A 13,044-nucleotide genomic window follows, 5' to 3' on the forward strand; every position below is an offset into this window, starting at 1 on the left:
TATAAATTTCCAACACAATGTAACATTTGAGCAAATATTTGAGACTACTCCCGGGTTCATTTCCAAAAAACGATGTTTAAGTCTCTTAAAATATCACAATTTGGTCGGTAAATATGAAGGGGCTGGTACAAATTAAATATAAAACAATAAAAACTATAAGAATTGATAAGATAAGTTAGTCTACACTTTACCTACATTAAACTAAGATAAGTTATGTAACATAGCTCTACAACCCTTTATACCACCGAACGTACACCGGGTCACCTACACTTCTATTCAGGCGTCTTCAAGGTTAAACAATGACGGAAACCTCTTTTTGTTAACTATTACTTTATGAACTTGTGTTTCTCCATAAAATTTAATTTTTCCACAAGTTTATAGTACACCAGATTCTTTCATTTTCAGTGTAAACTGTTTCACGACAAAAAAAATTCATGAACACCTTCATTGAGTACATGTGCACTTAATGACTGGGAAGATGCATTCTTGAGTTTCTTATCAGATAGATCATCATACACTAGTGTTACATGCTACGAAGTTCTGTATTTTTGATCTTCGTAGCATCTTCGAAGCATGTAAATGGTTCAAAATGTCGAATCTTTAATTCTTCGAAGCGATTCAAACCTCCTTTTAAATCGTTAACAAACGTTGCTAATCAGATGCATTTATAGGGACAACAGAAGTTTAATATTGCTAATTGAGCCTGCATGGCTTGAAGTCAACCTGCTTTAGCACAGTAAATAAGCCATAGTGAGTCTGCTGTTATAACTCTTCTCTCACTCGAGCACTTATTAAAGAATTTAGTAAAGATATTCCGCCACATTAACTCCATCAAAAGAAGATTTTAAAACTCAACGAACATCTTGGAACAAATCAACTTCTTATGGTTTGTTCGCACAAGCAATGTTCACTCTTGGTTACCATTTGAACTCTAAGTAATGTAATACACCGAGATAAATATGTTTGTACAAAATGCAAAAAGGTATCTCTCTTCAAGCTTGTCTGTACTGATTTTAAGTTCTTGTACAAACATAAAGCTCAGTAGAATCGCTAAGAAAGCAATCCTTATAAATGTACTCACCATACACAGTGGATAAGTCAGTTCCTCACACCGACCTAGGTTGCATTGTCTCATTTCTTTCAACTCATTCGGACAAGGCAGACCTTGACCCTGAGCAGGGCGTTTAATCATTCGTAGTTTGGCTTCTACCCCGTCTCCACAGGTTGCTGAGCAGTCGGACCAAACGCTCCACTCACTTATCATACAATCGACATCTTCATCGGACACGGAAGGGCATTCGCTGGCACACACCTGGTGATATAACACAATTGGACAACACTTATCTTCCTTTGTTCATAAACAGAAAATAGCCTGAAATCACTACCATAGCGATTCGCTGGCACACACCTGGTAATATAATCACTACCATAGCGGTAACCTAAACCTCCAATGCTATGACTCTATATCAAGCATAATCAAGTAAAGTAACATTGATTATTGCCTAAGAAAAATGCTAACAATATGAAAACAAGAAACGATGTACACGATAACTACTTACCACTGATTCGTGTAGATCTTTCGGGCAGGAGGCACCACTGCCAGAATTTCTCCGCTTTATCATCCGTGTGCGACTTCTCAGGCCCGTACCACAAGAGACTGAACATTGTGAGAAATCAGTCCATTCTGTTACCATGCAGTCGACATCAGCGTCAGCAGAGCTGCTGTCTGGCAAGGAATCTGTAAGTAATATTTATTTCTATGATGTATTATTGTAACAGCTAACACACTACTATTTAACAACGCTAGACCTCAGTGTTCAGTGAGCTTTAATATCTAGTTTACTTGCCATAAGCAACTCCTGACTTACTGTTTGTCTATCTGTAGGTCCATCGCAGGATACCATTTTCAAACAGAAAGTGGTATGTATAACTCCTTATTGGCACTAGTAATCACCAAAATAATGTTTTTTATTAAATACCAAAACAAAAATGAAAAAACAGAAATCAGGAATTATTGAGTGAGTTGAAAAAAAGTGTTTTAAAACTTGGTAATAAACTGTTATTTGGCACAGTAAGTAAGTAAGTCAGTAAGTATCTGTTCAAAGATAAAAGCGCTGGTCATGTAGAGCAGTGGTAAAAGAGCAGCGTGCAGATTTACCCAATGACCACTGCACATTCACAAATCCCGTGGATCTTTACACTGCACTTAACAAGTCAACCTTAGCTGTTCGAAGAGACAACACATAAATTTTAGAAACTTTCAATGAGTTAAAATAAAATGTCTTTCGTTAGGTGCAGACGTAAGACTAATTCAAATATTTGATCAAGCTCTAATGATCTTTAGATAATCTTTAGATAATCCCGCACTCAACAGGAAACAACTTAGATGGTGACTATTGTCAACCTTACCTATATCCTGCATGACAGCAGCACAGCTCCTCTCACACTCTCCCATGGTATCAAAACGATTCTCATTGCCACGGCAACCGCCATAAGAGAAGGCTTGACACTTCTGCATGCTCACATTATAGTAGAACCTGGTAAAGTTGCCAGAGCAAACACCAGGCTCGGCGTCCATCACGCAGACACCTGTTGATGAGAATGGTAAACAGACATCAGTAGACAAACGACAGAACAGACAAGAGCTAGTCACGGAGGTAAGTAAAATGAAGAGCACTTACTGTTCCAGTCTGTGTCTATCAAAGAACAGTCAGCAATCTGGGCTGTACACTCATCGCTGTCCATCAAGAGCTGAGAACACTTGAGCTGCCCCATGGCATTGAGATACTGTCTTGTACGGACTCGGGAACCGGGTCCTAGAAAAACGCAGTTGGTTTATATGGCTTATCATAACCCTTGAGAACATGGAACACACACACACGCACGCACGCACGCACACACACAGACATATTTCGGCTAACTAACAACACCACAAGGATGAACTAAGATTAACTCTTTCACTACAGAATTTTTCACTCATTCTGACAGAATTAATTCAGGTAGAAAGAATCTTTGCTGAAGTACACTCGGTATTTGTTATCATAAAAGATAAAGATCACCAAAGAGTTTTAATCTAAAGGCTTTTGGTACCTGGAAAACACTCTGCACAAGAGTCTATGCATTTGCGAAACACCTTTAATATTTGTTTAGTTTAGTGAAACCGGGTGCAAAAGAAAATGCTATAATTTTCAAGGCTTGACCAAAATGCAGACACACATTCTCTAATATAAAAATATAATTATGAAAAACATTTGAAGAAAAAAAGGATTTCACTAGCAGAAATCTGAATAGGTCGATATTTACTATTGTTCTTTTTTGTTACTATTGTTCTTTACATCCATTCTAAACTAAAAATAAAAAATCTAGAAAATGTGATACTATGCTGTGAATTCTGATGGAAAAGAAAAACAACTTGCCTATTTTTTGGCAAAATGATAACCCAATATCCTGAATGTATCGAGGCAAAATTTTGGGTTGATCTGTAAACTCTGTGATCCATGATAAATGTTATCGTACAGATATTAAAGCGAGCCATTGAACAACACGAGAGTAGTTATACAGGCTTTCCGTAGTGAAAAAGTAAATATAAAAACAACGCGAATGAAAAATGACAGAATAACGCTGCAAATAGCAAAATATTATGGAGCACCCAAGAAGTATAAAAAACTCATTTAAATCTGTCATTGAACGTGACAAGCTACACATAGAAACACAAAACGAGGTTTAGAAGTGAAACCAGGCAAGAATTCTACTCACCACAAGAAACACTGCAGGGACTCCAATATGACCATGGTGTGGTGATGCAGATATCCACAGGCTCATTTGGGTCAACATCACATATGTTAACTAGTCCGAGGCAGCTGCTGCTTTCCTGCAGGTTGATGTGCGGGCATCTCTTCAGCGTGCCCATAGGATGCTTGAAGCTACGTGACCTGAGAATAAAGAACAGACAAATATAAACACTTGATTAAAATTGTACACAAAACTTCATAAATTCTTGTGCAACCAGAAGATACACTACATTAATACAGGATGCCAGCAATCACTCAGACTAACCTAGTCTTGACACCTATACCGCAGGTAACGCTGCACACGGTATATTCGCTCCATTCTGTAACCATACACTTAACATCTTCCACATTGACTGGTGCCTCATCTGCGTCATCTACAACAAGTTTAATGATTTATTTACTGATAACTTTTATAGTACATTTTGTGGAACAGACATCTTGACAATTGGTTAATATAACTTCTCTAAATGTGAAGGCAGAGGCACAGATAACACAACAGTGAATTTTTGACCATATGAGGCCATGAACACATTTCAGATGCATGTAAAGACGACCATTTGTCTGTCATTTGAGACCACCATCGTGTTTGGCTAGAGACCGCCCCTGATTATCCTAGGCCATTCCAATTAAAAGCTACAAACTAACGCATGCATGGAAATCCAACATTAGCCTTACCATCTGAGTCGGACACACTGTCACCAGCCTCACACCTTTGGTTCGACTCCGAGCTACTTCTACCTCCAACCCTCCTCACTCTCACCGTAGCCATCGGCCTTACCGCTTCCTCGCCATAAAATGGAGAGGCGGTATTGTTGGGAAATACGTTCGTGATTTGCTGAATCTTTTCTCGAGGATAGGTGGGCAAATTACTGGAGAGGTAAGTCACACCTACACAAAAAAGTTTTGAAGTAACTATACACTCGACCCAAGAAAATAACCATTGGGATATGTTAAACCAAATCAAGGAGATTACAACTCCAAGTATGTTAAGGATTACCAATGTTAAGACAACTCCTATGACACATAAAATAAGGTTTGAGACCAAAGCACAATGGGTTAATACTGAGCACCACAAAACCAGAAAACACTTACCACCGTCTGTGCCAGCATCCCACGGGTATAACTCCAAGTCTACTGATTCCAGCCAAGTGCAGTTCTCCAAACACATGTTCAGACTGTCAATGCCTGTTTAACGGAAAACAACCTGCTAAGAGCTGTTATTCAGTTTTTAAATTAAATATTTAGGCAGATAAAAAATAAAACGTGACTATTATCTGACACATTTTCTCTTTATAGTCAAGCTTTGAGATTAAAGTGAAAAGATAATGTACTGCCTCGATTTCATTGATGTATTAAATATAACATTTTAATAGGATAAGACAACTTCCTACATATAGCATAAAATCACTTGGTGCCACGTTTGTATAATCAAATAGCAAATCGGTTATATTCTCACATAAAATCGCACCAATAGCAGCCTCTGTCACTTACCGATGCACCAATCAGGACTCGGTCCAACCATGCTGAGTAGTGACATATATGGTCTGTTGTTATCAGTGCTGAATCTAGCAGATCGTTGGGTTTCGTAGAGTGCAGGGTAGCCCCAGATACCGCTTGTTTTGATCACCGTCCTCACATTTCGGCTCTGCATAACACAGGCAATCATACATGAGAGATAATGATCACGGTGAAAGAATAACCATAAAAACTATGTGGAAAGAACATTCATGAAGAAAAGAGACAACAGAGTAAGGGAGACAATCACTCAGACAACTTCGCATATCATTGATAAAATAGCTACATCTGGAGCCTCAGTATCTACTGTTTTACACTTACTGCTGAACAAAGGCTAACATAAATTTGTGACCTAATGTACATATTGAAAAGAACCTTTACCTTGTGCCACAAATAAAATACCAATATCTTGTCGATATCGTCCGGCCAATGTTACCTCATACTGATGTTGCCTTATATCGTTGTTACCTTATTGCGTTACCTTATACAGGTGTTACCTTATACCAATGTTACGTTACCGAGGAATAAGGCCATGATAAAGGTAAAATGTTATGACATTATTTCATGTACATGATCAAACAACAGCTGGAATGCATTGGAATGTTCAGGGAAGTTTCTATTCATATATGTAGTTGAACCTTGATCTATGACAGTCAATTTTATTTCATAACTGTAACATGAGCTGGTAACCAGCTACGTGTCACATACACACCTGGATATCACACTGAACACTACTTCATTGTATATACAAATGATCGCAAATTTTATTGCAATATTTAACCCTGTCAATAAATTTTGACGTTTGGTTTATACAGAGAAGGTATATTATACGAAGAGGAAAGGTACACTAGATATCAGGTTTCCAAAAAGTCGAATCTGTTGTCGCTTGCCCAGACACCTTCCGACAGGAGCACTGCTGTTTGAAATGTCTCGTCCGGATTCTTTCATTTGACAAAAAACACACAATTTTGTCAGTTTTTATCAAGTGCACCCAGGATAGGAATGTTGCTGAGCAGCAAAAGTAAAACAGTCTTTGATGATATTCCAAACACCTCATCTGACTGTTGAGAGTAGGCTGGAGCCCAAGCTGGCAGAAACGACAACTTGTGGCAGTAAATATAAATGTTTTTACTGCTGCAGGGGAAGAACATAAGCCACGAATAGGCTTTGTTTGGCTGACAAACAGGCCACCGGCAGCAGTATTTTATGCTGTTTATCAAGAATTCTTAAGGGAGACGGCTTTAATGGCGAGCTACATAAATGAATTAGCTGTTGATATATACAACTAACGTTGTTGATTTATAATTGCTTCTACCGTACATTAAGTCAATTACGTGTTTTAGAAACTTGGCAAAAGTCAGCGTTTGCTGCAGCTGGAAGCTATGCTAGCTTATAGACGTAGAATACCAATTTTAAAGATGGACTTGCACAGATTGTCCGTAAATTTCATAAGCAGTATCGGTATTTTTCTATCATTTGCGACTGGTTTTGATGGTTCTGACCGCCAGGATGCTTCAAGATTAAAATTGATAAAACTTGACAAACTAAAACATCTTTGACAGTCAAATCACCTCAAACATCAAAAACAATTGCAAATGATAGAAAAATACCGACACTTTCTGATAAAATCTACTAAAATTTTGTGCAAATTCCTCTTTAAATGCGCTTATATGAGTTTTGGTTTTTATGAAAGCAATTTCGCATTTTCAGAACCTTTAATGAATTATTTAAAATTTAAATACTAGGAAAACTATACGCTAGAGGCAAATATTCAACAATTTCGCTTCATTCCAAAGAGCAGGCTTTAAGCGTGTCCATCACGGCATGTCTGCATTGATTCACCTAAATTGTAGACATCAAAGATACAATAGTTCATGAACTAAATCAATAGGCTTCATGATGTCCGACTACTACAGGACTCAGACATTGGTTGATGTTCATGACGATAAGAATAATTGTGAGAGAGAAATACCAGAATGCAAACAGAATGGCGAGCAGAGGCAGGCCTCAAATCGCTAGCTCGGCACTCATTGGTGCTTATTCATGTTTATTTGAGAAGTTTGCAGATCAGGCTATTAAAATACGCAGCTGTTATTTTGTATTACTCCACCTACATGTATCATGTAACACAACTCCACAATCAATATGTTTCCATGACACGGTTAATCCACAAGTCATCAGCAGGATGGAAACGACAAAAGTCCGCAAACCAAGTGAGTTTGGTTACTCGCAAATTTTAATCAAATGTTTCATGCTTGGGAAGAACGGAATAATGCGAAGATACGAAATAAAGTGCCACGCAAGCTATTCCATTTTAAAGATTTCTACACTTCGGTAGTTCCTATTTTGAAAGCTTGCTGCTAAGCTAGATAGGAGTGCGCCGCTATGACCTTCGAGTGTTGAACTCCTTATCTTTTTTAACAAAGCGCCCGCATTAATCTGTCTGTTGAAACACGTATCGCGTGGGAACTCGACGTGCGCATGACTCCATCCAAACCTGCGCCATCTGCACCACAGAAACATAATGGATATGACATCGTTATAAATGAGTGTTGAAAAGGTATACATTTTTTTCTCAAACTCTTTTTTGAACACTCCCACTTCTCCTACCTGTATTGGTTACACGAAAATCAGAGATTTTTAACTAGTTCCAAAAAAAAGAAAAAACAGTTTAGAAAATGCAGTTGCTCTATACACATCCTTCAAACAACACAGCACAAACCATGCATCCCTTTTGCTGCACTTATATGCCTAGACTTGCCAAACCAAAACATGATAATGTGACCAATCAATAAAACCTATGTTTGAGTAAACAGCTGCTGGCAGCGAGAAAGAGATTCACTCAGAAAAAGAAACAGGAAGAAATATTGCAGAGTGGCTAACCGCCATGGTTTAGCAATAAAAAACATTTCTTCAGCCCAATAGAAGAGTACTACTAGGCGATGAAAATATTTTGTTTAACAATAATTCCAGCGGCAAGTGTTTAGGGTTCTAGCGACAACCCTACTGGTAGTGAAACTCTACTAGAACATTGTTAAAAAACAACTCAAGCGTGATTAACAGTTATACACGACTAAAACTTTCACAACTTATGCTGCATTTCAAAATGATTTTGGTACTCGTAAAAATCCTCATGCATGCGTTAAATAACTACATACAATAGCTTTTTTGTGACCCGAGGTACAAAAGCTATGTTGTGATTTGACTATTTGGGCTGATAGCAAATTAGTTACCAGAACTAAAGAGACCAGTGTGCTGGAATATAGACTTCACAGTATAAAATACAAATCTAACTAATACAACTAATATACTGCCTATCGCTGTATGATGTCGCTTCGTCAAATGCATGCTAGTTTAGAGCTTCTCATACACTATGATAGTAGCAAGTTGTCAGTGTTTGAATGTAGAAATCTGCTGTCTCATGAAAGAACTTTCAACGGCAATTATATGAGAGGTATAAAGCTCTTACCAAAGTCTGAGTAGTAATTAATAATCGTATTTGATAAGCATATGGATTGATATGGATGAGCTTCCCTAGCAACAGGTATACTTGTACAAATAATATACTTAAGCAATGAAACGCGGCGCGAAAGATTACCTGATGCTTGAGTTGGGGTGGTTTGTTGTCAGTGTTTACTAGCCAATCAGAGAGACTAATAGCGCTCGACATTTTTAAGTATTTTAATCAAATGCTGTGAAGCACTGATATTTACTAGGAAGGTTTACTTCAAGTGGGAGGTTAAAGACGAACTTGCACAAGATTTTAGAATGTTTCAAGATTAAAATCGACCAAAACTTTATCGCGATTAAAACACTCAGATCAAGCGAAAGTAAGATTATGTCATCTATAGTTGCAAAGAGACTGACAGAATAGAGACATGAAATGCTGCAATTTGAACACAATAACCGATATCAACTGTAGTAACAACAGCAACTAGTGATGTAATTTCAGAAATTATTTTTTTCTGAGCGCTTTGACAAAGTTTTGTAGAGTTTAATCATGAAACATCCTGGCAGTCAGATCACCTCAAGTAAACATCAACAACAATCGCAAATGATAGAAAAATACCGATACTTTCTGATAAAATCTACTGAAATTTTGAAATAGTTCATCTTTAGCACTGCGTACGAAGGAGTGGACGACCAACACCAGCCAATTGGTGACATAAAAGAGAAGATTAGACTCTCACGCGCTGTCATTCATCTAGCGCGCGATTAACATTAAACCGATTAAAATCGTAATCCCGATTTAATAAAGATCCTTCAAGCGAACACAACAGGTGGATTAGCATAGTGAGTCAAGGATGAGGCTGATACAGCCATAAGCACCAAGGCTGGACGGTCGTTACTCAAGGATTTACACATGGTTCACTCGTACTGTTCACATAGCACAACATTTAGCTTGCGGTAGATCAAGCAGGAAATGCCAAGATTAAGAAATTCTATCTGTAGTTGAAGCGCTTGGGGGTGGAGCGTGGGGAAGACCTGGTGACCTTGTCAATTGTAAACAGGCTAACCCTCAGTTTTTATTTTACTGTTTAATTTGGTTATTGTTCAAATTATTCAAAACTCTTCAGAGCCAAACATTCACAGGATTTGCTTTCTCTTGTCCAAACCTGATTCCTTTACAACAGGGGTTCCCAACCTGGGGTACAAGTACCCCTAGGGGTACATTTTAGAAATCTAGGGGGTACAGTACAAGTTACAAGCTTAATAAATTTTTGGTTTGGTTGGCTCCAATTATCAATAACTCTGCTGAAATCACTGCTATAATAGAGGCTTATTATAGAGCTATTATTGGTATCATTTTAAAGCCAGCTAGTTTTGCCATTCAGATAAACTTAGGCAAGCATCAGCCCTAAACACAAGGTTGTTTCGTCAATTATGTCAAGATTGCGATGCAGATCATGAAAATCTCCTTTACTACACAGAAGTGAGATGGCTTTCTAAAAGCAATGTCCTGAATCAATTTGTGGGACTAATTGATGAGATTGCAGCTTTCTTTGCTACACGGACTTCTGAGAAAGCTTCAAGATTCAGTGAGAAGTTAAGGACTTCAGAAATGGAAAGCTGCATGTCTGAGAGATATCTTCTTAAGATTAAACACTTTCAACACATCCCTTCAAGGGAACTCTACCACTATATTTGATTTTACACACGAGCTTACAGCATTTATCATAAAACTAGAGATGTGGAGAAAGTCAATGCTGGATCATTTGATATGTTTGATAGCTTGTCAAAAGTATTTCCTTCACATGATTCAATTTTATTCATGAAAGATCTGGTTGCAGACCCTCTCTCTCAGCTGGCTTGCTAGTTTCAACAATACTTCCCTGACTTAAATGACGCAGATTTGAAGTTGGCAAGAAACCCATTTAATTTAAATGTAGCTGATATTGATATTGACATGCAAGAAGAGCTGATTGACTTTCTCAATGACCCTTGTGCACATGATAGATTTGAAGATTGCATTTTTAGCAAGTTCTGGTGCTCATTGATAACATCCTACCCAAAGCTTTCAGAGGTAGCTTTAACAGTGTTGCTTATATTTCCTAGTAGTTATAAGTGTGAGCAAGAGTTTTCCTCACTTTTGTACATGAAAAGCAAATATCGCTCATGACTAAATATTGATGATGACCTCAGAGTTTCGTTATCTGTTACTGGACTGAAGATCAAACAGCTCATCAATGCAAAGCAGGTACAGCCTTCCCATTAGACTGGCCAAAATAAAGTGGGAAAGTAACAAAACACTGCGATGTATAAAAATTGTACTGCATAGTTATCATTATTTTATTAAATAGCAATTTTATACAATGCCACATTTCTTTACCTGTCTGAGTGACACATTTCAATAATACACACAATATTGGTCCAATGAAGTTAGACCAATAATACCGTTGATTGAACTGTGTTTTCCAAAGGGGTACATTTTTGCAATATGACTAGCAAGGGGTACCTATGCCAAAAAGGTTGGGAACCCCTGCTTTACAACAAAGCTACTGAGAGGCCTTCTGCTGCTATACCATCGAGTCTACTAGTGTTGATAGCTTTATAGAATACCACTATATCTATATATTGACACAAAATGGCAATATTGATTTATAAACACAACACCACTAAATATACATGTCTATTGAGATAATACGGCACTAATAATACCATCACTTGATAAATCTATGGAAATAAATAAGACCACTAGATAACTCTATATAAAACCATTATATCTATATACTACTGATACAAAATGGCAATATCGATTTATAAATACAATACCACTAAATACACATGTCTATTGAGATAATATGGCACTAATAATACCATCACTTGATAAATCTATGGAAATAAATAAGACCACTAGATAACTCTATAGAAAACCATTATATCTATATACTACTGATACAAAATGGCAATATTGATTTATAAATACAATACCACTAAATATCCATGTCTATTGAGATAATATGACAATGTTAATACCATCACTTGATAAGTCTATAGACACAACACTGCTAGTTTCATCTAGAAGCACAATGCTTCTACAATAATCCACTCAAAAATCCAAACAGTCCAACAAAACAAACCAGCCAACACTTACCTGCTGTTTAATTTCCCCCTCTAAAGTACGAGGCCAGCCATATTCGCAAACCTCCTTGACACCGGTTGTAGCGAGAGTTCCATAGCTCCAGAGGGAGTAGCTCGGACTGTGACTGGCCCCGATAATGTCAGACCAATGCAACAGACTCTCTGCAATGAAGTAATCACACAAATCCATCACCACTCAAAAAGTAAGTTTAGAAGTCTGAGAGATAACAACTCGCAAAAGAGTTGCAAAAAAATGTTTGTAGTTATGCTTGAGGCACCAAACTAACCTCATAACATCAACAAAAGCCTCATACAATTGTGACATCACCTGCGAGTTACCGTGGCGCTTCCAGACAGTAGAACATCCTTGAGTTGTCTTCTCTTTAGAGAAGAACTCGTACAAGATTTTTGGTAGATTCTATCAAAATGTATCAGTATTTTTTTATTATACGCAATTGTTCTTGATGTGTGAGGTGATTTGGCTGGCAGGATGTTTCAAGACTAAAATCAACTGAACTTGATCGCGGGTAAAATGCTCACATCAAGCGTAAATGTGATTATAACGTCTATAGCTGCAAAGAGACCAACATAACAGAGACTTGTAACGCTTCAACTTAACGCAATAGCCGGTATCAACAATTGCGATGAAAATCACTAGCGACCAATCGCGATCAAGTTTTATCGATTTTAATCTTGAAACATCCTGGCAATCATATTGCCTTAAACATCAAAGACAGTCACAAATGATAGAAAGATACTGATACTTTCTGAGAAAATCCACAAAAATTCCGCGTAAATTCATCTTTAATTTGTTATTATAGAAATCTAACCTTTGATATTTTTACCCTAACCTCAAAGATGAACTTAAATACAAAGACTTACATATAAAGATTTTAATCTTAATGCAAAGTTTACCTCATGACATTTATCTTTGAAGGAATGGGCCTTACGAAAGATTCAAGAGCTGGCATGAATAATTTTTTGGGTTTAAATTGTCCGCATACTTTATAAGAAATGCCCGGTTATAACTGCGATTTAATCTAATTTTAATATAACTCAAGTCAGCCTAAGTTTAATTCATAACAGAGAATGCACACGGCTGATCACAGCCATGGCACATTAAAATTTGCAGCCCTAGTGAGTCTATAGCCATCCA

The 13,044-nt window shown here is 37.4% G+C and overlaps 1 protein-coding gene across 1 annotated transcript in view; it reads right to left on the reverse strand.

The window, feature by feature from the left end:
- The window catches only part of LOC137403596 (spondin-1-like), a 37,031-nt gene that overhangs the window by 5,103 nt on the left and 18,884 nt on the right, over nucleotides 1–13,044 (reverse strand). Inside the window, exons 6-15 of the mRNA XM_068089562.1 lie at nucleotides 11,902–12,050; nucleotides 5,283–5,436; nucleotides 4,884–4,976; nucleotides 4,467–4,679; nucleotides 4,057–4,165; nucleotides 3,757–3,932; nucleotides 2,682–2,816; nucleotides 2,410–2,589; nucleotides 1,560–1,738; nucleotides 1,082–1,312 (exon numbers count right to left, since the gene is read on the reverse strand). Coding sequence (XP_067945663.1) covers nucleotides 1,082–1,312; nucleotides 1,560–1,738; nucleotides 2,410–2,589; nucleotides 2,682–2,816; nucleotides 3,757–3,932; nucleotides 4,057–4,165; nucleotides 4,467–4,679; nucleotides 4,884–4,976; nucleotides 5,283–5,436; nucleotides 11,902–12,050 — 1,619 coding nt within the window. The remainder of the gene's footprint in view (nucleotides 1–1,081; nucleotides 1,313–1,559; nucleotides 1,739–2,409; nucleotides 2,590–2,681; nucleotides 2,817–3,756; nucleotides 3,933–4,056; nucleotides 4,166–4,466; nucleotides 4,680–4,883; nucleotides 4,977–5,282; nucleotides 5,437–11,901; nucleotides 12,051–13,044) is intronic.

The sequence above is a fragment of the Watersipora subatra genome, chromosome 9, assembly GCF_963576615.1.
Source record: "Watersipora subatra chromosome 9, tzWatSuba1.1, whole genome shotgun sequence".
In the NCBI taxonomy this organism is placed as follows: domain Eukaryota; kingdom Metazoa; phylum Bryozoa; class Gymnolaemata; order Cheilostomatida; family Watersiporidae; genus Watersipora; species Watersipora subatra.